This window comes from Sceloporus occidentalis, unplaced genomic scaffold, assembly GCF_023333645.1.
Source record: "Sceloporus occidentalis isolate IW3139 unplaced genomic scaffold, rSceOcc1.0.p SCAF_3, whole genome shotgun sequence".
NCBI classification, from domain to species: Eukaryota; Metazoa; Chordata; class Lepidosauria; order Squamata; family Phrynosomatidae; genus Sceloporus; species Sceloporus occidentalis.
Genome location: NW_028316983.1, coordinates 138,423,482 through 138,451,356, shown reverse-complemented (window position 1 = coordinate 138,451,356; position 27,875 = coordinate 138,423,482). Strand labels below are relative to the sequence as shown.

The 27,875-nt window shown below is 39.3% G+C and overlaps 1 protein-coding gene across 1 annotated transcript in view; it reads left to right on the top strand.

Moving 5' to 3' along the window:
- LOC149316874 (gamma-aminobutyric acid type B receptor subunit 2-like) overlaps positions 1-27,875 on the top strand; it is a 360,242-nt gene that overhangs the window by 121,484 nt on the left and 210,883 nt on the right. The window contains exons 4-7 of the mRNA XM_089516428.1: positions 6,179-6,280; positions 18,884-18,949; positions 22,228-22,428; positions 24,838-25,074. Coding sequence (XP_089372554.1) covers positions 6,179-6,280; positions 18,884-18,949; positions 22,228-22,428; positions 24,838-25,074 — 606 coding nt within the window. The remainder of the gene's footprint in view (positions 1-6,178; positions 6,281-18,883; positions 18,950-22,227; positions 22,429-24,837; positions 25,075-27,875) is intronic.

Sequence of the window (27,875 nt, the reverse complement as noted above, 5' to 3'; positions counted from 1 at the left end):
TACTTCTTCATTAATCCCAGAAACTATAATCCCTTTCTCTCACATGTATATGTGTTGGAGCCATTTTTAAAGGGAACATGATGATTTTATATGGTTTTATACTTCGTGTGTATATGTACACAGTGAAAAATCTGTCAGAATACCTTCTCTTCCCCTTAAAATAAACAAATGAATTAGACATCAGAATCATTAACTGGAGGGAAAAAATCAGCAGAATTCTGATGGTACAAACCATCTGCTCTGTCCAGCCCTCAATCATTACGAATCTCTGATGATCAACATCTGGTGGGATTAAGCTCCCCCCGCAATACAGACACATTCTAGCCACAAAGGATTTATTGAGCAGTACTTACATCCAGCTTTAGTTCACTGGGGGAAACCTCAATGGTAATAAGATGAAATAAGAATAGTTACTGGAATTGTAGATTTTACCCTAGAACTAGCATTATAAGCATTAGCTGTTGGGAAAATGCTTTAGCTTTCATTTGTGTTCATTGGTTTATCTAGCCCAGTACTGTCAACTCTGACTGGCAGTGGGTCTTGAGGGACAGAGGCAGGATTCTTTTCTAGCCTTACCTTAAATCTCTACTATTCTCTGATGGTCCCCCATCCAAGAACTGGTCAGGACTTACCCTGCTTAGCGGAAGTCCTAAAATCAGATGAAAACAGGTATGTACATGGTGGTATTAACACGGGCCAATTATTAGCAAGTGAGCTAATCAAAAAGTGAACCATATTATTGTCAAGGTGAGTCCCACTCACCCAACTATTTTTCTTTGGTGGCAGCCCCATGGGTTTTGTCATCCCACCACTGCCACCAAATTGTCAAGAGCACCTTTACTGTTTCTGTTGTGGCAGCCCAAAGGAGTTTTCCTATTCCTTCGCTGCCACCAATATATATTAGTAATAGATTGCTGCGGCTCCAATCAGGGGCAAAAAGGAGCAGCATCTATATAGCACCTAACTGACTATTTATCCTCTCCAGCTTTTGATTTGATTGGCTGTCGCCAGCTCACATCTATTGGCTGTTGGCTAAGAATTGCCCTGTTCTGCCTTCTCTCCACAATTATCACCATTAATTATTACTCTTGACTGTTATTGTAGGTTTATTTTTTATTTGTGACCTGCTATGTTTTATTATTTAATGTTAATATGTATTAATGTGTATTATGTTAAATTATTTTTATAGAATGCACACCACAGGCAGGCTTATTTTATTGTATTCTATTTTTAACTGATTGTATGTAAAGCGTTGTGTAAATTTACAGTGCTCTATAAATAAAACTTAATAATAATAATAATCCAGTGACAGGTGAAATAATAGATGGAGGACAGGGTTTAGAGGAGATTCTTGTTCAAATCATGGCTATGCTTTAGCCTAGTTCTAAGTTTAAGTTTATTACGTTAACTGAATGCTCAATGTGATTGTAATGATAAATGTTAGCTTTACAGTGTTCTTCATAGTGTACAGAATTACACTATAAATAGTAAATAATTTGGATGGTGAGAGAAATTAAATAGGTGAGAAGAGGATAAAATGACTAATGATTATGTTTAGGAACTCACCTTAAATAAGGCCCTTCTAGGGTGGTTGTTTGGGAACCTTCCACTAAAGAGAGCCTTTTTGTTTTCCCCTGAGCTTTAAGTCTTTAAAACTGTCCAGTACTAAGGCAAATGGCTGTTGTTTACATCTCACAAAGGTGAACAGTCCAATCAGTTTTGATAAGTCTTTGATTAATAATCTCTTGTCCAGTAGAATTGGAGTGGATGGCAATCAGTTTTCTTATCTCTGTATTTTCTTTCAGGCTCTGATCCTGCCATGCTTGTTTTGCTTGCTGATTCTGGGACCTATGAATCACTATAATCACGTGGACTAGTCACTAAGATAATTCTACCCAAAAGCTAGCAATATCACAAAAGCTCCATAATGAACAGCAACGCTGTAATGTCCTGGCTGGCCTTTCTGGTAGTTTCTCTCAGACTGGTGCCATTAGAAAGCTCCCTTGGAAGTTTTGCAATGGTGCAGAGGCAGGATATACAGTGTACCTAGTATCCTGTTTTAGATTCAGCAGAAGTTGGGAGCCAGAATTCAATAGGCTACGTTTGAACTGGTTCTGGGGCAATGAAAATGCCAGAACAGAACTGTGTGCAAATTGTAGGCAAGATAGTTGAATAAGAAGTAACCTTCTTCCAGTGGGCATTGGGAAGTATGCCCAAGGCATGAATCTATAATAATAAAGAAAAAAATTCTCTTTTCCTCCTGTATTCTAAAATATTTCTAGAATAATAATAATTAAAAAAACACAGAACTGGTTCATGAATTTATGGAATCTAATGTCCTATTTTGTCTTGTTGCTTTGCCTCAAATGATGATTTTCTCATCTCTGTCCAGACTGTCAAATTTCCTAACTGCTCTTTGCACTTTCTGCTCTTTGAAAATACATCACCCTCTAATTTTCTAGTCATTGCTTTCAAAACTCTCAACATTTTTAGTCTGCCTGGTTTTTTTCCCCAGAGAGTGGTCATAGACTTTAATTTATCAAAGCCAAATACAGGAATGTTTGAGTCTTTACTGATGGAATCTTGAAAGTACATGTCTTGCATCACACTGTGTCCTACAAAGTATTTATTATTATTATTATTATTATTATTATTATTATTAACATTAATTTATAGAGTGCTGTAAAGCTTACACAGTGCTTTAAATAGTAAGGGTCAAATAAAATAAAGAATAAAAAAGAATAAAAACCTGCCAAGTGGTATACAGTCTAAAACAACAACATTAGATGATTAAAATCTCTAAAATAATACCAACTAGTATTCAGTAAATACAAAGTAAGCAAAGTAATTAACTTATGCTTTAGTTATTAGTTTAGTAATCAAAGTGTGACTTCCTCACAAACCTTAGATGATATTACTACTTTTGCAATAAGATGTAGTAAGAGTCTCAGTGAATAAACTCAGGCTGAGATGGAGTAGTGGTAGAATTTATCTGTTGTAAGCATGAAGGATTGGAAAGACAAATTTAAAAAAGGGTTGCACAGGAGCTATTATAATCTTTCAAGAAAGTGTAGCCACTTCAAGGCTTTTAGATTCAGAGAAAAATATAATTGTTTGACTGTACACCTTTTCATGAAATCAAACACCGTTTAAATGTATACATGCACAAATGTATACATCCATCTACTCTGACTGAATATGTAGCTTTAAAAAGGTCAAGAGCAGTAAGTGCAGGAAGTTTGAATCCACTTCATTTCTGGAGCTGCTTTTATTACTCCTGCAGCTGAGTGCCAGGAGGGAAAAATAACTGTCAGAGAGCTCTTGAGCCACAATAAACTACAATTCCCAGGATTCCCTAGCACTAGCCAGGTCAGTTAAAGTGGTCTTAAACTACATTATTTCTGCAGTGTGTTTTGGACCTTAGTCACCATCATCTTTACACAGTTCAGCTTGTTAGTGTCTTTCTTAAACTATAGTGCCCAGAAAGGTACACAGTATTCTAGATTAAATGTGACCAAATCAGAATAGAGTGGTACATATTCCAGGTGAGCTCTAACCAAATAAGAATAGAGTGGGACACTATGCTCCTGTTGATACAGCCTAGAAATTGCATTTTTCACATGTTATCAAGCCAGGTGTCACTCATCCTATATTTGTGTTTTTTATTTTTCCTGTCTATGTTAGCACCTTACATTTATCCCTGTTGAAATTGATCTATTAAATTTGTCTCAGCTCTGTAAACAAGTAAGGTAATTTTGAATTCTGATTTTGAATCCTGTGGTATTAGCTACTCTGTTAATTTGGTGTCATCTGGAAACTTGATAAGCATGCTTTTTATTCTGTCATCCAAGTCATGTACAGTATAAGGCTGCTGAACAACAAGGGGCCCAGGACGCAAACCTGAGGTACCCCACCTGTCACTTCTCTCTGTGATAAAGATAAACCATTAGTAAGCACTCTTTGGGTTTTATCTGTCACCCTATCCAAAATCCATCTAACAGTTGCCTTATGTAGCCCACATACTTCCAGCTTCTCTGAAAGATTATCACAGGGTACCTTGTCAAATTCCTCACTTGAAATCAAGTTATACGGTCGATCATCCTTATCCATGGATTTTTTTATCCACAGATTCAAACATCCACAGCTATTCCCTAAAAAATATAAATTCCATATAGCAAACCTTGATTTTCCATTTTATATAAGGAACACCATTTTGCTATGTCGTTATATTTAACGGGACTTGAGCATCCACAGATTTTGTTATCCACGGGGGCTCCTGGAACCAAACCCCAGCAGATAACAAGGACCCACTGTACTATGTGCACAGCATTCCTCTCATTTATCAAACTTGTAATTCTATCCAAAAAGAAGTAAGATTAGTTTAGGTTGGCTTGCTTTTGAAAAACCCTTTTAGGTTCTTAGTCATTACAACTTTCCTTTCTCAGTACTGTTGAATGATTTGTTTATGAACCTTTCCTGGTACTGACATCAAACTGATTGTTTGGTAGTTCCATGGATCTTCTTTTTCATCCTTTTTGAACATAGGGACAACATTTGTCCCCCTTCAGGCCACAGGGACTTTTCATAGAACCATATACTTGGAAGAGACCACATTCTTGTTCTCCAATAATTTATGCAGTTTATCAACAGAGTCTCTGATATTATAATTAGATGTTCCCTTATTACCTTTAGATGCAGTTTCGCTGACCCTGGTGATTTAAATTTATTTGCAGTAAGAATACCAAAGGAATTACTGTACTACCTCTTTGCCTCTTCAGTTCCTCTTATTGCATCATTTGTTCTGTTTTCATCCAGTTGAGCACTATTTTCCTTTTGGGAGAAGACTGAGTAGATGTTGAGCAGTTTCTCCGTTCCCTATTAGCGTTTCATCACAGTCTCCACACAGTGGCTCTAAAATTTCCTTGTTCTTTCTGTTGCGTCAAACATAGCCAACACAACTTTATTATTTTTCACCTCTTTAGCAAACATGAGTTCATTCTGTGATTTAGTTGTTCTGACTTCCTCCCTGTAAATACTGACTATTCATTTGTATTCTCTTTGATAAATTCCCTCCTTTTCTATTTCTATATTCTGATGCAGAAAATGCACCCAAAGCACACAAAAATGCACAAGGAAGCCTCCAAACAATTTAGCCAAAAATACAGAAGGTCACTTTATTCTGCTTCCACCCGTCCAACACCTGTTGTCCACATCCCACTAGTGCCCCAGGTCATTTTCCTGTACCTCCTTAGCTAGCCCTTTGGTGTCATGGATCATACAGTCACATTACTGTCCTTGAAGTATGATTCATCTGCTTGTTCTATATAGGAGAAAAAGAGGGAAGCAACTGCATGATCTTCAGCATCATGCGGTAAAAAGGCTTGGGTCAACTATGATCAAGAATGCTTAAATAGTTTCACTACAACTTAGAACAAACAAACAAACAAGCTTCATTTATATACCGCTTCATACCGCCTAAGCAGAGTCTAAGCAGTTTACAATTGTAAGCTAATTTGCCCCCAACAATCTGGGTACTCATTTTAGCGACCTCCTCGGAAGGATGCAAGCCTGAGTCGAGCTTGAGCCCTTTTGCTGGTCTTGAACTCGCAACCTTATGGTTTTGAGTGAGTGGCTGCAGTACAGGCATTTAACCACTGCGCCAGCAGGGCTCCTTAGAACCCATGATAGTTTATGTCCTTTGATTTATTTTATTATTGTTGGATTTTTAAAATTTATTTTTAATATACTGAGTATGCTCTAAAGATTTAATGTCTTAGAAAAAAATTGAGAGAAAATGGGATGCATCTGTAAAAGGACTCAACAAAAGTTTTCTATTATGTGATAGAGGCTCAGACTTTATTTTTTAAGGATAATTTAGGGTTTGTAAGTTATAGGAGGAAATAAGACTTTTTCATACTGAAGTTAAAGCAATATAGTTGTATGTACTGGTTTGGCTACAGCAACTTGACTATTTCTTTGCAGAGTAGCGGCTAAATTACAGTCACATATCCAAAGTACTTTTGGGGGGGAGCTACAGTTCTACTCTTTATATTATTTAATGCAACATCTGTACTGAATGATAGCTTAGTATGCATTTGTTTGTGTTGTTACAAGATAGTGACATTTTTAGTGGTTGATATCAACCCATTTACTTTAGGTTTCTTTCTTTCTGAAACAGGTACGGAATGATCTGACTGGTGTCCTGTATGGTGAAGAAATTGAAATATCAGACACTGAGAGTTTCTCTAATGATCCATGCACAAGTGTCAAAAAACTCAAGGTGAGTATAACTGCTTAAGACAGTTTAAGAAGCAAATGTAGTAGAAAACCCCTCTTTGGCAGTGAAACTAGGCTAGAATGAAAAGAAGCACTTTAGATTAATTTCAACCAGTGTGGTATAGTGATTTCAGTGTTGGAATATTATTCTGGAGGCCAGCGTTTGAATCCCAGCTTGGCCATGGAAACTCACTAACCTGCCCAACTTGGGCAACTCACACTCTCTCAGCCTCAGAGGAAGGCAATGGCAAGCACACTCTGAACAAATCTTGCCAGGAAAACCCCATGATAGGTTCACCCTAGGGTTGCTATAAGTCAGAAACTACCTGAAGGCACACAATAGCAACAAAACCTATGGTAAGTCTTCAAGCTAAGACTTACCTTTAGGTTGTTTGGAATTAATTGTACAATAGCAGTAAAGACATTATGATTATGAAATGTTGTAATGATGCAAGGTTAAGTACTGGCAGTATTATAATGGTGGAAGTATAAGCAGGTATAACTAAAAGCCCAAAACAGTCCTAGCAGAAATTGATAAATGGAGGTAAGAAAGTTCTGTGCATTGCAAATTCAAGAACTGGAGGTTTTTCTTTTTTTCCAAGATAATGCAGTTGGTGCCTGGTGTCAAATTTTCTTAAACTAATTTCATGATTAAAGATTTGACTGGAACCACTGAAATCATTGGGTATTAGGCCAGTTATGACTAAGTTAAGTCCCATTAATTTCACTGGGTCCTTTCTAAGTATGCTTACATCTGCATCCAATCCATAATCAAAACACCATGTATGTACATAGCCACTTTTACTGACTATGGGAGGAAAACATCACTGGGAACATTTCACATATTTTACAAAGTGGGTAAAATGAATATAGATGGAGTGGGTGACACTGTGACCTACCAATCCCCTGACATTGCCTCACATTTGCCTCATTGCCCTAACTTCATAATGGGCATGTACCAGAAGTGTGAAATCAGTGTATGTGTATTTGAAGATTATGGATATCCAATGAATTCATGCTGGAATGAGTGCACATGTGAGGACAGTAGCCATATGTGTGAAAACACTTTCCTTTCCTATAGCAAGCATCTGTAAATTCCTACTTTGCACAAGAAATATAAACATAATAGATTTATGTATTAATGTGTTAAGTTCTCTGTCCTCTTTCTCTATGGCATTTCTGGCTTTACAGTTTTCTTTCTCTGTTGCTTGCTTTGCCCACACATCTCGTATTATCTCTTTTTTTATGGTGTGTGCTGCTTGGATGCTGAACAGAAGATTATAATTTTCATGTTTATTACATTAGCCCATAAGGACTGGCCAAAAGTAGTGGGAGATAAAGGCTCCCTCGTAAGAAGCAGAAGCTATTCCAGTTGACTGACACTTTATCCCTTCAGTGCAAATTCCTGCAGATAAAAAGTAGGGCATACAAATCTTAACACTAAATGCTATCTTGCTATCTTTTTATTTTCTCGGCTCCTCAGCAAAACTAGATATGAATGCATTAGATGTAATGTACAGTTTTGAACATGTGTGGAAATGCAATCCCCTAGTGAATCAATGTAGTGAATTTTTAAAGTAATTTATTTCAGTGGCAGAAATTTAGTTCCTGATCTCTTGATTCTTTCAGTTTCTGATAAATTAAACCAGATTTTCTCTCTCTCTCTCTTTTTAAAAAAGCATTTTACACTTGTAAATTGTGAACCTGTTTGCTCATTTGTGTTCCTGCTTTTTCCCTGCAAAATTTAAAGCCACAATCTTGGGGTAGCATTGGCCACTTATTTTTGTTGTGTTCTGCTCTGGTCTCTGCTGAAAGAAGCCTTGTAGAGTGGGGTGGAATGGGGGTACTGAAGTGTTCAAGCATTTCTACTGGAACAGGGACATAGCCAGGATTTTAGGAAGGGGGAGTCCAGACTAAGTGCCACCATTATAATGGGGCTTGGGCGCAGCAGCACAGCAGCACGCACCATTCATTTTTCTAATGGAAGGGGGGTTCCGGACCCCAAGACCCCCCCTTGGCTACGTCCCTGACTGGAAAAGCCCAAACTAGCCTCCTCTAGAGCAGGACAAGCATCAATGAAATATGTATGTAAACATTTTAATGAGCATCAGTTATATATAATATACTCCACTCCTTCTCCTTTATGTATACATATCATGGAGCCCACTTTGCAATGACTTTACAATAGCCTGATGTTTCAGTTACTACTCCCTCCACCAAAAGGATAAGTGATTCAAAAATCATGTGGTTTTTAGGGTGTATCCACACTAACAATTGTAGCATTTGATATCCTGTAACTGCCATGGCTCTATCCTGTGGAATCCTGGGATTTGTGATCTGGAAAAGGATAGAAAAAGAAAGGCTGAAATAGATTATTTTTGTTCTTTTATGAAATGAAGTTGACTATATAAAAACTGTTCAAAACCCTGCTGAACCATTTGCTATCCCAGTGATTAAAAAACAAACTACTGCAACTGGGAATGAAGAAAAGAAACTGAACTGGCTTTTCCTTTTCTATGGACCTTCCCATTCCGTTTTTGGATTAAGCATATGCTATAATCAAGTGGCCATTGCAATATATGTGAAATAGTTCCTACTGCTTCACAGAAATAATTGTCTGAGTTCTGACCAATGGTTATTTGCAGAAGATAGATATTTTTTCCCTCACTGATAATATGACGGAAGTTTTGTTCCTCATACTGTTTTATCTCATTATAAAGCCTTACTAGATTTTTTTAAAAAAGAGTTCAGAATAACATTGAGACAGATAGTCTTATATCTTGATCACAAACATATTTCTTAGAAGTGACTCCAATTGGTTTCAGATAGAACATGCGCTAGAATAACATATCAAGGATTAGGATATAAGGCATTCTGGAAATCATAAGAGGGATGTTGTCAAAGGAAAAATTGAGTCTTCTCTTTTCAAAATGATAACGATCTTTGTATTAAACACTTCAGTTGTATCTAAGTGTTAAAGTTACTATCCACAGCCACATAATGTAATGTAACATTGAGAAAATAAATCCAGTTCTACTATGCTGTGTAGTCAGTCTTGAGCAATGTAGCTACTCTGGATTTATTATGTAGTGTAATGGAGAGAAATTCATGATTAATCCTACATCCGATTGCTAGTTCCAGTAAGAGTAGACACATATAATCATTGTAAGTCTACACTGTTGTTCTTGTTCTTGTGGTAGTGGTGGTGTGCTTTCAAGTCATTTCTGATTTATGGTGTCCCTAAGGTAAACCTATCCTTATGGTTTTTTTGGCAAAATATGTTCAGATGGTGTTTGCCTTTGTCTAAGGCTGAGAGAGTGTTACTTGCCCAAGGTCACCCAGTGGGTTTCCATGGCTGAGCAAGGATTCGAACCATGGTCTCTGGAAACATAGTCCAATGTTCAAACCACTGCACCATGCTGGCTCTCAACAGTTATGTAAGTCCCATTAATTCAGTGGGTCAACTCTGGTTGGGACCAGCAGATTTAGGCTAAGTAATGTAAGTATACTGAAACGTTTTAATTCCTCAAAAATATGAACTTTATTTGTTCCTGTACTTTTTTCTTTTAATGTAAGATCAAATAGAATATGTGAAAGGAAAAGTGGCAGTTGATATGTCTGTATAAAACAAAATAGAACAACAAGATAATGGTTGCTAAATTGTCACTGAAAGATAATGGAGGGATCTAGAGAGGAAGAGAAATTTTGTTAGTTTATTAGGACAGTAAGGAAGGCTACCCATGACAGTAGTCTGTGGTGGGGCAAGGAGCCCCACAAAAGGAAACATGGGGATTATAAAAGCTGCAGTTTTATTAATGAAGGCCTATGTGTCATGCTAACAAATATGTCCTACATCAAATAGACTAGTATAGGCCTAGCTCTTATTGATATGGGAAGTCTTTCTCTGTAGAGTACAATTTCGAGCTGTAGATGAGATCTCATGTAACTGAGCACTTTGTCTTACCAACAAAACACTGCTTCTTATATCACTCCAAATTCTACCAAACCACCTAGAATACAATATGGCACTGTGAATAGTTATAACCCAGATTTCTATGCTTCTAGCTATCTATTTCACCTTGACTTTTCAAAACAAAGTCATTCAGCAATAATAAAACAAACAGTAGACCAAAATTCAGTAATTCAGAACTTATTAAAATATAATAATAATATAAAACATGCTTGGTACCACATAATTGGAGAAGGGAGGGGGAGATGGAGAAAGGGAGTGAGACTCTCTCCATACATGTATGCTGTCCTCTCTATCTCTCTCCCCCCAGTTAGAATAAGAAAGCCTAGATTTGAATTAGCATATGTATTAGTATTGACTTTGGAGGAATTAATGACTTTACAGTAGAATTGTGATAAGCATCATTTCCACTCTGATCCCTAGTGTTTTGTTTCTGAAAGAACTGAAGAATAAATAGTAAGAAAGCTAATCTTAAGGCCTATTCCTAAGAATTGCCTTTGTGCCTCCAACACATTTTAAGATGATTTCTCAAGGGCCCTACATCAGTCTTCTCACTTGAATAATCCATATTCTTGGACTGGAATCTCAACTAGCCTAAATTTAAGATGTTATGATTTGGGTGAATGTGTTTTAATAAATAATAAAATAATAAAATTTTTATTTATACCCCGCCCTTCCAAACGATCAGGGCGGCTTACAAGAGCACCAAGGTGCAAACATCATACAAGGTTAAAAACAGCCAAAACCATAAACATAATAACAATCCTTAAAAACAATAAAAAGCCCCTTAGCCCAACCTCACGGCCACGAGAGAGGAGGGAGGCCCATAGGATATTTAGTCGGGGAATGCCTGATTAAATAGGAAGGTTTTAAGACCCTTCCTGAATTGGGCCAGGGTGGTAGATGAGCGGAGCTCGATGGGCAGCGTATTCCAAAGGGCTGGGGCAGCTGTGGAAAAGGATCTTCTGGCAGTAACAGCCAACCTGGCCCCAGGCACCTTCAGGAGTTGCTGCCCAGATGTTCTGAGGGTGCGAGGCGGAATGTACGGGGAGAGGCGGTCCTTCAGGAAACCTGGGCCCAAGCCATTTAGGGCTTTATAGGTAATAACCAACGCCTTATATTGAGCTCGGAAGCGGACGGGCAGCCAATGGAGATCTTTAAGCACAGGTGTTATATGGCTGGTCCTGGGGACACCAGTGACCAGCCGCGCTGCCATGTTCTGCACCATTTGCAGCTTCCGAGTTTGGTATAAGGGTTGCCCCATGTAGAGTACATTGCAGAAATCCAGTCTCGAAGTTACCAGAGCATGTACGATAGTTTCAAGGTCCCTCTGGGCCAGGTATGGGCGCAGCTGGCGAATCAGCCGAAGCTGATAACAGGTACTCCTGACCGTCGCATTCACCTGAGCAGTTTTGCTGTGTGTGGGGAAATCTTCCACATGTATGATCTTCAGAAAAAGTAGGTACATCACTCTTCTCATACAGGGATTTGTCTTTATTCAAGGGAGAGTCTGCACAGATTCCTTGGTTCAGCTCTGGTTGTATGTGACTTGCATTCTCCTGATCCTTCAGGAAAGACATACTGTACAAGGCTTGCATTCTTCTAACACAGATGTGAGCACCTTGGAAAAAGAGGGTTGTTCCATTCATTTTTAAGGGATAGTTTTCAGGTTTTTTTAGAGGAAAAACTGGAAAAATTGGGTGGATGTAGAAAAAATGTTGATGAATTTATTTTCTTTTGGAACAAGTGAAATACTTTTTATGAAGATTCCACTCTCTTGAAAATGGCAGCTTCTTCACAAAAGTAGTGAATTCTAATACTGGTGCATAGGGTAGATGGGTAGAGATCATACAGCCCATGGGACCTTCACTGCCTACCCAGATCCCAGCAACTCCAGTATATCTTCTGCAAAAAATGCTTTTTGCTGAAAATATGCTTCAGAAAGTTTCCAGTTCATTAAATATCATGACAATAGCAAAGGCTTCCCTTCTTACAAATAGTCCCCAAAACAATCGGGAGTGATGCAATTGTCAGTTTACGTCACCAAAGTAGCCATGATGATGCACTTGGGGCCTGCCAGAGCGCTGGAGAAACCCACAATCAGCTGGTTTGGCCTAATAGGCTCCAGACCATGTCCATCCCTGCTCTAGACTTACCGGTACATTCAAATCAAATCCAGGATGCTATTGCACCTAATGGATGTTGGCATATTCATGAGAAAGGCATATAGGGGAATCACCATTGCTTATGGTGATCATGCCCCATTGAAGCAGTGAGTATTTTCAATGCAGGGTTAAACGTGATGCCCAACTATACTACTACTTTAGTCCTTGTGTCTATAGAAGACTATATCTACTGATGTGTCTGTCCCAACAATTTATGCTATTTTGGTGTTTTTTGTTTTGTTTTGTGTTTTACAAAATCTGTTGTTTCCATTTCCGTTTTTTTCTCTGCCATTGTTTTCTTGTACCCTCAGCCATGTAGTGGCCAGCGGTTACTAAGTGAGGTTAATGGAAGCTATAGCTTTTGTTGATCCTCCTGTGCAACATTAGGAGTAGGGGAGGCCAAATGAGGAGGACTGTGGAGGATATAACTTTTTATCATCCTGGTCTGGCTCAGCAAAGATCATGGAGACATTAGGTGATCATTGCTTCTCTCCCTCTCCCATACACAACATCAGGAGTACCTGGATGGGGAAGATAAACAAGGATTGTGGAGGCTGTAGCCTTTGAAGATCTTTACTTGGCTGTCTCCCACTTACTTGTTCCCTGTGTGGAGGGTGGGTGGTAAAGGGAAGCTGAGTGTGAACAATCATCCTCACTGCCTGTGTAGTAATAGCTGGTTCCCAACAAGGCATATGTCATTGTCTTCCATCGGCTATTGGAACAAAGCTCACAATAACCCTCTCATTCAGCTGCTCCCTTGTCTTTACACCAGCCACTGGCTGTATTGTGGGGACAGTTGATAGATAAATCTTGGTTTTAGCCATTTAAGGACTGGGGTGGGGAGATGAGAAAGGAACTTGAGGAGGATCGTCCTTACTTGGGTTTTCAGGCACTTGAGAAGCCCCTTTTTCATTTTCTTTTTCGAGTATTTCCCTCCCTGGATGCTAAGCTACATTAATAGTGGAGATGTTCTTTAATAGTGGAGATGCACACTAAAGAAACCATGAAGGAATATAACATTTACTGCTGTGAAGGCAATGTGCACACAGTATTCAGCAATTAATCCCTTGTCTTCAAAGGGGTGGAGAAAGTGTAGGTAGTGTACTAGATGCAGCTTAAAGCATTTTTGAGGCCCAAGGACTTCTCCCAGTATCCTTTTCTAATGAACCTCAGCAAATCCAGTGGATATGTTACAGTGAAATTCCGCTATGTTTCTCTCTCCACCCCCCCCCGGCCATTTTAGGCCCAGGAGAGGCATTTTTCCCCAGCAAGAGGTAGCCCAGATGTTGACTTCCTGATCTCTTATTCTAGTAGAAAAAAAGAGACCTCTCTGGGACCTAAAAGAGCCTGGGGCAGCCAAAAAAGTAATGAAATGGCTTCCACATTCCCTGAAGAGTTTGGAGGCAAAATCTCCAAATTCTTTTTAGGGAGCCTGATGAGGCTGATTGGTAACAGTTGTTTACCCTAGAGTAACACACAAAAGAAAGAAAAACATTTCTTTCCACTAACATTTTTGGCTTTAAAGACCTCAGTACTCTATGTGTTCCTTAGCAGTAGTGCCATGAATTTATTTTGGTATACCTACACTTGTAGGCTCTCCCTGACTGATGGAATGAAGCTCTATAATGCTTCTCCACTTATATCTTATTAACAAGTTCCTTTCCAGATGCATGGACAAACTTGTGTGTTTTCTGAAGTGAGCATATACAAGAGTTCTCTGAACTTTGGCAGTAGCTGGAAAAACAGATTTGTTCCAGCAGTGCGTACGAGGACTTTTTCTCAGAGGAATTTTATCTAAACCATATGGATTTTAAAAATGTATGCAGTGATCACTCTTTGGGGAATAGCAAAAGGCATCTAGTTCTAAATTATGTGAATTATAAGTCATATGAAACAAACAAGCCTAAACACACTAAGCAAATAAATAATACTTCAAACCTATACTCTTCTTAGACTGGGCATATTTACAACTATTTTTACAGTTCTTACCTTACAAAGAACCATTATAAATTATGGCTGTGTACGTATGTGCCTTCAGGCTGCCTGTCAACTTGTGGTGACTCCGTTAATTTCATAGGGGTTTTTAAGAGAAGGAATACTCAGAGGTTGTTTTGCCTATTCCTTTCCTGAAATATAGCCTATAGCATCTGGTATTCATTGGTGATCTTTCATCCAAGTACTAACCAGAATTGACCCTGCTTAACTTCCAAGATCAGATATGATCAGGTGCCTTTAGGTGGTTAGAGTTATAGTGTGGGTACTCGGTATACATACATGACCTAATACTTATTGCAGATGAGGCTCCTATTTGCTGGATTTGGTGTTTCTGGGCTCCTGACTATGTAGGTTCTCTTCATGTCCCAGCCAGTGGTGCCAGGCCACTATTGGGGAATCTGGGGAGCCCACCACCATAGGGGGTGTGGTGGTAAATCCGCTTTTGATTTTACCTCTGCCCATCCTGCAGCTGCTCTCACAGGACCAAACATCTGAAGGGGAAAATGATAGTCTCTTCAAGTAGACATGGTAAATTGTGCAGCCTACAGATGTTGCTGGACTGCAACTCCTATCAACCAAGTCAGCATAGTGAATGATGATGAGCACTCAGAGCTGCAACTCAACAACATCTGGAGGGCTGCACAATTCTCATCCCATTTCTTAAAGGCATGATGATGATAATGTCAAGGTGCTTGCTGGGTTTATACCCTTGTTGAAGCGAACACAAGCAGAATTTATATACGTGGACAAAGCACCCAGAAGAAGGTCTGTGAAGAATCTGAGGTTCTCTGAAGTTCTCTAGGTTGCATAGCAAATTTCCTCTCACACAGGAATGAATTGCTGAACAAGCGAGGTTTCTCTCAATAAGAGGGCTTTTTAATATTTGTTACAAAACTATATACAAAGATAACACTGAGTATCAGACAGCCGTCTTGAATACTCACAAATAAGTTACTTTGCCAACCAACCAACCATAAAAACAAACGCAGAGGCAGTTTCTTAAACACCAACCATACTGTTGTGGCTGAGAAGCCTGATGATTTCAGGGACATGCTCAGGTATCCAGTTACTGAGAAGGAGAAGTGGAATGTGGCCATGGATCAGGAGATTAGTGCATTGGTGGACAGGAAAGTGTTTGATGTGGTTAACAGGTCTGCAGAGCAGAAGGTGATTGGCTGCAGATGGGTCTACAGAAAGAAGGACATGCCTGATGGGGCTGTAAAGTATAAGGCTAGAATAGTAGCTAAGGATACTCACAGAAGCAGTTTGAGAACTATGACAGGACATTCTCACCAACAGCTATGGCAGAGAGTCTCTGAATGGTGCTTGCTGTGGCTGCTAAAAGGAAGTTAGTTGTCAATCACTTTGATTTCGAGACGGCATATCTCAATGCAACCCTAGAGGAGACTGTGTTTATGGAACAGCCTCCTGGGTATGAGTGTGCAGGCAGTGACAAGGTCTATAGTCTGAAAAAGGCATTGTAGGGACTAAAGCAGAATGCCAGATGCTGGAACCTTTGTATGCACGAGGAGCTAGTAAGACTGGGTTATTGGATAAGTGTAGCCAATGCATGTGTGCATACAAAAGGCAATATAATCCTGGGGCCCATTCACATTACAAAAAAAATCGGTTCTGAAACCGATTCAATCACGTGAAGTTCCTACTCACCCCGAATCTCACACAAGCGAATCCGGGGCTTGCACACCCGTTCCGTGTTAAATGGCCCCTAGCGCGGTGTTTTTGAAATCGGCGCAAATACCGTTTCTTTTGGAAAACCCCGGGTCCTGGGAATGAGAACTTGGCCTCGATCATGATCGAGGCAAATTGAGGGAGGGATTTAGGTCAGAGGGTGGGCAAAGGGCAAGGCATTTCCTCCCCTCATCGGAGGGGAGGGGGAGGAGGAAAGAGTCCTGGGAAGAAGAGAGCAAGGGAAGGCATTCTTTAGGAGCCTCTTTTCCCTGCATCCCCTGCCCAAAGCCCTCTGTCACTGGGCATTCCTTCCCTTGCAGGAGGAAAAAATTCAGGTCACGAACGGAGCTCACGTCAGGCAACCCCCCCCCCCCCTTTTCAAATTCAAATAATTTTTTTGGAGCAAATATGCGCATTGAATACATTATGTTTGTATTCCAGAGGCAGATGGAGCTGGGCTTGCACTTTATATCCTTGGATCTCCTTGCCTTCTGCAGAGGGGGAAGCTACAAATGTTGCAAACAATCAATGTTACATTTTTAACAATTTTTTTGGAGCAAATATGCGCATGGTTTGTCTTCTTGAGCAGATACAGCAAGGGAAGCAAAGGGAAAGCTAATGTTGCTTTTAAAAGCATAAAAAAAATGCATGGCAATCCCATCCTTTGCCTGGGACAGGGGCAGATCTGACCCCAAAGCCCACAGGTTTATAAAAAAGAGAGAGAGAGAGAGAGTCATCTCTCTCCCTGCTTCAGCCGCTGAAACCCCTGTGCCTGGCTCTTTAAAAAGGGAGGACACTTTCCCCGATGCCCTGCAAACGTCACCATGACGATAGCTTGATTGGCAGCGGCCACCTCCCCAGCAGACTTGAATGCATTCGATTTCTGAATTTGCAGGTCAAAATGCATTCGATTTCAAATTTGTAGTGGGCACTTGCTAACGGAGCGATTCGGGGGAGGGGCATCCGGATCAGCCCAGTTCCTTCCAGGTCTTTTAGACCAGTATGAATGGGGCCCTGGTTATTTATGTAGACGACTTGCATGTGGCAGCCAAGGACCAAGAGGAGATCAGGCTGGTGGTGCAAGATGAGTCGGCACAAAGGTTCAAGCTCAAGGACCTCAGGCAGCTGAAAAGCTACCTGGGAATAAAGGTAGAGAATGGTAGATTCAGGTTGTGCCAGAAAAGAAAGATAGACAAGTTAGTCAAAAAGACTGGCTTGAGCGAAGCCAAGGTTGTAAGAAGCCCAATGATACTGACTACCAGAATTTGTAGTCAGAGGAGTTGTTTGAGAGGCCTGACCTATATCGCTCGGTGATAGGGAGTTTGCTGTTTTTGGCAAACACCACCAGGCCAGATATCAGCTTTGCAGTAAGGTTACTCAGCAGGAGAGCTGTGAAACCTAGACAGGTGGACTGGACAGCATTGAAGCGCATTGTGCGATATTTGAAAGGCACAAGGGACAGATGCTTGTTGATAACAAAAGGAATGTCAGAGCTGGAAGGATTTGCAGACAGTTCCTTTGCATCTGAAGCAACTGTCAGGAAGTCAGTAACTGGTCTGACAGTCAGTTATGCTGGTAGTCATGTCATCTGGAGGTCCAGAAAGCAACGCGGCATAGTACTCAGTACAAAAGAGGCTGAGTTTGCTGCATTGTCAGAGGTTGCAAATGAAATACAGTGGGCTAGGCAATTGTTAAAACATCTAGGAGAGGACTGTAGTGGAGCAACTGTGGTGAACAAGGACTCACAGGCATGCATTGGCATGGCAGAGTCAGAGAATCTAAAATGTAGGACCAGATACATCGCAGTTAGATATCAAAACGTGAGAGAGCATGTGCAAAATGGGGTGCGGAAGCTGCAGTATGTTGGTACAGAGGACAACATAGCAGACATATTCACAAAGCCATTACCTGTGGAAGGCCACGAGAAGATGGCTAGCAGGCTAGGTATCAGTGAGTAGGTCTACATCCATGTCATTTTATCAGACCAACATGGTCCTGACAGATAATGGTGGTGATGGTGATGATCATAGTGATATCACAAATATTACTGGACAGGATATCTCAGGCTTTATTTGGAGCACACTGCCAACACTTTGTTAACATCAGCCTAAGCTACTATGAGGATTGGATTGGATTCAGAGGACAGGAATGATGCGACTCAGAGGCTTCCTTGAAGGAGCTTTTCTTGAGTGTTGATGCTGTAGTGTTGATAGTCTGTTTGCAACAGCACAGAAACTGTATATATTGCTGATGCTTCAGATCAGCTTATAAGTATGTATCCCTTGAGCCTGGTGAATGTATTGTAAACACACTTGACACTACTTTTCTCTTCCAATTGTTGTTGTACTTTTGTGTTTACAAGTCATTTCTGACTTATGATGACTCTAAGGTGAATTATCATGGGGTTTTCTGAGGCCGAGAGTGCATGAGTTGCCCGAGGTCACCCAGTGGGTTTCCATGGTTGAGAAGGGATTCAAACCCTGACCTCCAGAGTCATTGTCCAACTTTCAAAGGACTACATGACATCAAACAGTGCTGCAATTCATTATTTTATTGCAGCATGGCTCATACATGAGGACATTAAACTGGCTTCTTAATTCTAAAATACGATGCACCAATTAATTATTTTAAGAGCCTTTAAGCATTTTCTGTGAAGTATAAGACATGAAATAAAATTTTCAATAAATCCCCCTGTTGTACCTTTGATTTATAACACTAGTTCTGGAAATGGGTTATTCAAAGAAAGTTGTGATTTCTTTAAGATCTTTTTCTCTTTTGTTTCCTGCAGGGTAATGATGTACGGATTATTGTTGGCCAGTTCAATGAAGAAATGGCAGCAAAAGTATTCTGCTGTGTAAGTAAAAAGAAAGAAAATGGGACAGGGGAGAAATAAAGATAAATTTAAATGTTACTAAATCATATGTTAGTTGATTAAAATTGTTAGTAAATATTAGCAAATTAGAGAACTGAATACAGCACCTGTGGCAGAAGGAAGATTCCGTATACATCTTTCACTTGGTCTGTCATTTAACATGAGTATGAAGCACAAAAGCATTATGCAGGTTGCACTAATTTAAATGAAATATATGGAAATGCTCTTTTGTTTTTTTCTTTCTTTTGAAAGATCCAGGCCTGGGAAAAGTTACTTCTTGGAACATGATTGCAACATTGGCCATGCTAGCTGGAGTTGCAGTCCAACCCCCCCCCCCCCCAACAGCAACAAAAAACTACATCTTTCACAAGCTTTTGGGAAATCCAGTGGTACACCAGATTTAGTATCTACACATTCTCATGAGCCTGAGCCTTATCTAAAAACCTAAAGAAAAACTGAATGCACAGAAAAGAAATATATACGAGTTTCTTCATTAACACAGGCATATATAACATATGCATATATATATATATTTAGCAACCCTAAAGCTGGCCTTAAATATGGAGGATATTGCATACCTATCAAGTAGGATATCCTATGATAAATCTATAAATAAAGCAGGGATAAATTTGTTTAAATTGGTGTATAAATTCTCAATGATTATAACTAATGGTACTGGCCCTGATGAAACAACAGGGAACTATACATATAGTGCCCTAAATGGGGTAGTGTCATAGATTATTTTCTGTTAAATAATTTGAGTGCTGCTTATGTTATGAAATTCAAAATTAGAGACCAACCTACAAGTGATCATCAACCTCTGTTACTAGAATTAGCAGGGTATCAGGACATCAAGAAGGAAAGAGAGCATGATCTCCTCTATGTACAAGAAGGTAAACAAAGGCTGAGATGGGACTCTAAATGCAAACTAAAGATTAAAAACATTCTACTAAGTAAAGAAATGCTGATATTAGAACCAAATTTCTTGGCATAGCTACTGAAGACCCTTTCCCTATTTACCATGACATTGTAAGATATTTAGGCAACATTTGTTCAAGTGAACAGCCTATTAAGGCATGCTATCACCCTGAGGGATGGTTTGATTGGGAATGCAGGCTAGCAAGACAGGATCTTTGGAGGATACAGTGTGGAACCAACAATTCTCTGTTGAGGGAACTGACAATAAAACGCCGTTTATATAAGAAATTGCTGAAACAAAAGCAAAATTCTTATTATAAACAATTGTGGGTGGAAATAGAACTGGCAGCAAATACAAATGATTCAACAAAATTTTGGCAATTGGTGGCAAGTAAATCAAAGGAATATAAATATATATATTTCTCTGAAGATGCCAGTCACAGATGCTGGCGAAACATCAGGAATAAACTCTTCTAGAACATGGCCACATAGCCCAAAAAACTATATCCATATATAGTTCAGTCCTCTAAATGTGTTTATCAGAAGTAAGCTCTGCTGAGTGGAATGAGACTTAATTCCAAATAAGTGTGGATCAAATTGCATAATAAATCTAACACAGAAGTTTTAATTAGCTGTAAATCAGCAGGTTCTTAATGGTTACATCAGTTAATGAGACTGTGTGTCTCTTTAGAGCATAACTGAAATAAACAAGAAGAACCATCTGAATAAATTACTTAATAATTTTATCACAAAGTCAGTGTTAAATAGAGTAACTGTAAAATGATTAATTTGTGTCTTTCTCTTTGTTGATTTGAATTGACCTACCTCACCTCGCTCATCTATTCTGCAAATCGTTCCACTACAGATTTTCCCCCCCTGAACTTTGTTTCCTCCTAAGCACAAGGTTGAACAAAAGTGACACAAACTGAAGTGTCACAGTGAAGAGCAAGGGTAGTAACTTAGCTCTATTGGGCTCTGAGTTTGTCTTTTGGCAAAAAAACCTGTGTTTTAATTATTCCCTAATTTTGGTGTTAATTTTGGTTTATAGTTTAGCAGAGAACAAGACTACATCAAATGTGTAGCAAACTGATATAGTACATTGGTATAAGATCAGTCAGTATGGATGTAGAACACATTTTAGAGTTTATAATTTTCAGAAGTATTTTGTAAACCATTTGAATACCCAATGAAGGGTACTTCAAAATGAAATGTAATAATAAATATATTCAAGTGGATAAACTATGTTGGTCTGCAGTCTTGATCTCCCCTTCATTCATATGCATTCACCAGTGCAGAGAGGTTGTTGCTGCAGGGCTCTTGTGTAAAATCTCTCCCTGAGAAGGCTATCTCATCCAATATCATTCTGATGTGTGATCAGAATACAGAATCATTATGATATGTGACCAGAATACAGACCAGGCATCTATACTCAGCAAAGGCCCTTGCAATGTGTTCCTTGTCATTTTCAGGAATCTGGTTCTGCTGCTACACTGCAGAATTAATGCAATTTGATATGGCTGTCATGGCCCATCCTATGGAATTCTGGGATTTGTAATTTGTTGTGGCACCAGAGCTCTCTGACAGAGAAGGCCAAATATCTCACAAAACCACAAATCCCAGAATTCTATAGTATTGAGCCATGACAGTTAACATGGTGTCAAATGGCACTAATTCATCAGTGTAGGTGCAACCTAAGTTTTAGTGTGGTCACTGCCTGTCTGGAAAGAGCTTAGAACTCTCAGGCACTCCAGTGGGTGCCCTAGTGGAAAAAAGATGGGATATAACTGGACTAACATTCCAGAAAGTGAACACTCCTGCTTCTCTTGGAAGTAACTTTAATGCTGGAGGCTTGAGGAAAAGTGCGCGCTGACTGTTGGAAGGTAAAGCATGGGATAGGCGAGAGGGCAAAGCTGGAAATAAATGGCCAGATTATGCTAGAGCCCACTGTGAGAGATGCTACAGTGAAGGAAGAGTAGTTATCACAGAGCACAATTTATTACTTTGCATGTGAAACGGAAGGAGAGAGGCAAAACTGCTGTCTTGCTTGCTCTTTTTATAATGCTACAGCACCAATCTTTCCCATTATTATTATTGTTGTTATTGTTATTGTCTGACCTTTGCCTCTATGTTAAGCCTATTACTATGTAGAAGCTGTTTGTATTGTAGCAGCACTCAAACAATTGCATCTTGTATATTTGGTACACTTTCTGAATATAGTGTGAATAATAAAAGATGTGTATTATTATCATTCATCGTTTTGAATATGTGATGCAACTCTTTTGTGCCAATAAAATTATTTCCCTCCCTCCCCCGCCCCCCCCCCCCCCGTGTCTCCACTGCAGGCATTTAATGCACAGATGTATGGCCCTAAGTATCAGTGGATCATTCCTGGATGGTATCAGACCTTTTGGTGGGAAAAAGCTATTCGAAACCTTAATTCATCAAACTGTCACACTACAAATGTTCTTAGTGCCATGGAAGGCTACATTGGAGTGGATTTTGAACCTCTCAGCTCCAAACAGATAAAAACCATTTCAGGAAGGGTGAGTTAGTTTATGTTCTATGATTTGTTTTTGTTTTTAAGTAAACTTCAAGATTATTTTGCTCATATCACATGCATGTGCTAACTGTATCATTGGTTTCTTATTGTAGTAAATTGGTAGCCCTATCTCATTAAGATGTCAGAACGAAAACAGGACTAAGGATAAGATTTGACTCTTCAGATGGGAGTACCAGGGGTTTTTTGAGACTTTCATACTGTCACTATATTAAAATTGAAAAACATTTAATTCATTTGAAAAATCACACCATTCTCTAATAGAACACCTATTATTTATACTGTAGTGAATGGTTGAATAAATCCTAAGTAAGTTAACGATGCCTCAAATGTACATGAAAGGAGAAATTGTTGCTTTTGAGAAGTACAGTTTCTCCATTCTTGTCTAGATACATCTAATTCCTTCAAATTTGAGGGAGTGAAATCTGAGAAAGTAGCTCTTCTAATTTTTAGTGGAAGCTGCCCTTGTATAGTTTGATTGGTCTGTGGTTTTCATGTCACATAACCTCTGCCTCTCCAGATGAAACATGGAAAGAACACTTCACTGCTTCTATTTTTCACTTCAAAATGTATTGAAGAAGATGCCTGCTTCAAACATGGAATGGAAGAGGCGTGGGTGGGGTGGGGAGCCGGAAAGGCAACTCCTGGAAATTCTGGGAAGTAATTTGTCAGAGGCATTGGTTCAAAATTGCAAGGGATCATGCCATGGAAAGGAAAAAAGATACATGCTGAGTTGTGTTTTTGGGTCCGTATGTTTGTACCCGAAAGGTTAGGCATCATTTATTAGATCCTTTTCTATTAGTAACATGAACAATTATTTTGAGCTCCATTTAGCAAATGAATTTCACCATGGTAACAGTGTCCTAAACAACATGATTAAGAACCTACTTATTCCACATTTAAATGTAACCAATATTATTCAAAATCTCTGGTTGCCATTCCTGCTGTTTGTGTGATTGGATGTCACTCCTGATGCAGCCTCTGCTGCATTGCTCAGTGTTACAGATATGGGATGTGGAGAAGCCATTTTTCACTACTGAACATCTCCTGTGCAAAGGTTGTCCAGAAAGGAATTGCTAATATACTCTCACTATGTCCAGCTATAAGAGGAGATTCTGAACCCTATTGCCAAGGACACTTCCAATTCAATGAAACTCTGGAGTGAGTGTGAGTGTGTGTGTGTGTGTGTGTGTGTGTGTGTGTGTACGCAGAGGGCTTTGGATTCTCTTGCCCAGCTCACAGCTTTTGTGAAGCATCCTAAGGAATATCTTGCTTCTTGGGTAGTTCTGCATGTGGTGAAGGATTAGATGAGAAATTCCCTTTTACAACCTCATAGCCAAATACTCAAAAATAAAAAGGAGGACTTTGCATTTAAGCTATTTCTTTTTTCCTGCATCACCAAAAATGTAGCTGACATGATTTCACAGCAGTCTTTGGAGTAGGTTTTCTGGTGGAAGTAGTGTTTGCAAAGGATAGAGGCTTTTCCCTCTACAAGTGCCTCCTATCAAAAATCAGCAGATCAGCAATGGTGTATCTACCAGCTTGCTAGGGAGTAATATTGATGGGCACTATAATATAGGAGAATAGCAGTCACAGCAAACATGATGTCATCATCAAGAGACAGGGCATGGAAACGGCAGCCTTTCATCACATCATCTTGCTCAGTGCCAGTGGATCTCATAAGCAACTGTTTGTAGAACACTCTCACAACATGTAATATCTCAACCAGCTCTGAGAATAATTGACTTTGATGCAAGAAATATGGGCACAGAAAGGAAGGTGCCTAAGGTGGGAAACTATGTTGAACAAATATATGCATTTTGATTGTGTACAAATGGCCTACCTATGTAGGAATGCTTGATCATTAACTGAAAGATAATGAGATTTTCTCCAGTCAAATGTATCACAGCATTGCTCAATAGTAAAAAGTACTGTACACTGTCCTCTACACAGTAGAAATCAACCCACGTGTTTCTGTTTGCATGTGTTGCTGCTTGACCTGTTTTACAATTACCAGAAAATGTTTACAAATACCCTATGTAAACCCACCTTTACTGTGAAGCTTTTAACACAACCCTTTAATTGTAACATCCTTATCTAACTGAGCCTAAGCAGGCATAATGCATCCTTGCCTCTATTCTCATTTCCTTTCTATATGATGCTAAATTTGGGGGCGGGGGGGGCGGGCGGTGTTTTACACCCTGTAAGGTGTTGTGTATATTGGAGGTTCTGAAATCACAAAATAAAGCACTTTTCATTATTTTGCTGAAGCACTACATGGTCCAAGAGACTTCACTGATTTTGATCTAAACATCCAATTGTGATTTTAAGCACATGCTAACCCTGATTTTTGACATGCTGACCGGTTAATCTGTCTTGTAATCTTTTCCTACAGACACCACAGCAATATGAAAAGGAGTATGATCAAAGGCGTGGAAATGTTGAGCCAAGTAAGTTCCATGGCTTTGCTTATGATGGAATATGGGTTATTGCCAAAACACTGCAGCAAGCGATGAAGATTCTCAATGCCACCAACAAAAACCAAAAAATTGAGGACTTTAACTACACCAACAAAGATCTTGGAAAAATTTTCCTGGATGCAATGAACCAGACTAGCTTCTTTGGTGTAACGGTAAGCCTGCCTCTGTTAATTTTTTTAATAGTATCCTTTCTGGGAAAGATTTCAGCTGTTTGCTAGTAGAAGGAGAGCAACATATGTGGGGCAAAGTACTGCTCGCTATCATTCAGGAAAGAATGAATTTTTTTTTGGTGCTTAGAATATGATGCTGAGTGGAAGATTTGTTGCTTTGCTGATGCTTACTTAGTTCAGCAGGGCTTGCAGAAGACATCTGGTCCTACTCAAGATGATCAGGGTGGTTAGTGAGCAGCAGACATATTCCATTTCTCTCAGGTTTTCACAGCAAAGACATGTGAAAAATGGGGATTCCGATCAGAATTAGTGAGTTGCATTTCTTTTTGCTTAATCATGCAATTTGAAAAGCTATGATTTTGAGGGTGTAGAATTTCTTTAACCACCACTCAGACTTCTTATTTAACTAGTCTGCAGCAAGTATGAATTAGGCTAATCTGATGCTTGAACCCAGGACCATTTTATATTTTGTGCTACATGCATAACTCAGAGACTATTTCCAAGATGATAACAAAACCCAACACTCTCTTTCTTATCTAAGATGATACAAATGTACACTATGCAAGGTTCAGGGAAATTGTGCTCAACATTTGTTGGGGAAACAAGGTTTTTCTGTTGATTGTAGACTAGATCGTTGCTACTCAAAGTGGTAGTCCTTGAGCTGGTCCTAGTTCCCAAGCCGTTGGCTGCCAGTCTCTACTAGGAAAGAAACAACTATAGCCAATGGGAACAGATATGGTGTTGTTTCCTGGCACAGTGTGTGTGTGTGTGTGGGGGGGGGGGAATTCCGGTCCTCCACATCAAGTAGTTTGAGAAGCACAGGAATAGATGGCAAACCTGGATTTGAAGTCTCCTGGTATGTGAAAAACTGAGCCACCCAAGAGACAGCAGTCTTTGCTAAGCCTTGTTCGATTTTGCAGCTGTACATCCTATCTCCTCATGCAGAGAAAATTCAGGTCACCAAAGGTCTTTTGCCACTTAGCCATCTGTGTTTTCCCAAAGGACTTTTCAGATAATCTTTCAGGAAATGTTGTGTTAGTTTCCTGATTTCTTTCTGCTGTCTGGGTGTTAGTGTTTTGTTTTATTCATTGTTTTGATATCTCTTGTAATATTGTAATATTAAATTTGAGCACTCCTTAGAAATCTTCTTTAGTTTAAAACGGTGGGATAAAAATATATCCTGAAATAATACAATTAATAGATGGGAAAGAATTCTCAGTAGTTTCCTTGTGGTAACAGATCCTTTATCCCAACTGTAACATATACCATGGCCCATGCCACCATAACAATATATATCCACACCCTTGCTCCATATATATGGCAGGTCATAACTGGTATATGATGAATCATAACACAAAGATGGTAGTTAAGATTTCTCTGTAGGCCAGGGTTCACTTACTATCTGGTGATACTCTTCCAGTGACAACTGTAACATTTAGCATGACCTGTCTTTACTTGCACACAGATAACATCACACAACAATTCAAAAACTGAAGCTCATGTTTCTTAAACATGTTTCATAAACATGTCGTAGTTGTTTTATACATTAGATTTGTAAATAATTTAATCAAACCAACCCTTGGTGGCATGATAAACCTATAACTAAAATACTGAGATTGCATTATGGGCTCTCTATGCAATTTCTTAGGAAGAGAATACTGAGTTTCCTATGTGAAGCATTAAGATAAAAAAGGAATAATATTTTATAACTTGGCATTAGTATTTATAGTTCCTTTCTAATTTGTCTGAAAACAAATTTGCTAACAGAATCTGCATCCCACTCTAATAGAATCTGCATCCCACTCTGCATCCAGTTGTTTCCTTCCATTTCACTGAGTCTGGTAACTTTGAAAAATCAAAATAATGGTGGAATTATATGACTGTCTTGTGAAGTTGAAATAAATGGAAATAAATGGAAAATAAATAAATAAATAAATAAATAAATAAATAAATAAATAAATGTAATGGAAGTTGACCTACACACGTTCCATGGATATAATTAGCTGCTCTATAATGGATTGTTTATGTCAGGATGAGAACTCGGAAACACGGAGAGAGATTATTTTAACATGGCAGCATGTTCAGACATTTAAGTAGCCCAGGGCATGTTCTACCTGAAGGAGGTTTTCTCTGATGAGAAAGGTGAAGAAAAGAGCCCAGATAGCAGATTCTGGGAAGACCAGAGGATACTGGCATCCCTGCTTTAGAAATTGCTTCCAAAGAAGGGCTGCCAGCATCCTTTGGTCTGGACCATCCTTTGGATTGAACCTGGACCATTCCATATAGATCTTGAAGAGCACTATATGGCACTTTTTGAACAATGGAGACTAAAGCAACAGCAACAAAAGAGCAGGGCATGCCTTGGAAATTTTGCACACTGAAATAAGTGAACTAGCTGTACTGATTTCTTTGTCGCTTGTCCTGAACCACCATTACACTCTCCAGGACACTCACCCAGCCACCCACCCCACATTCGAAAAGAACAGGCTGCTTCTGCAGCATGAAACAGCACATGCCAACATTAGAAGCCGAACAGAGCAAACAGAAATTTTATCTCTTGTACATTTGTTTCTCCTTATGATGGAGTTTTGCTTAAAATTGTTGCCTGAGAATAGAAACAGACTAAACATGAGTACTTTTATTGTTGGCATTGCCTGTAACGCTCTGGTGACTGGTGGTTCAAATGTCAGCTGTCCAAGATGCTGAATCTAGTTGGTGGTGGGAGTGATGAGTTTAGCATCTTACATAGCTCCTTTAATGTTTCAAATAAACCCATAGTGGGC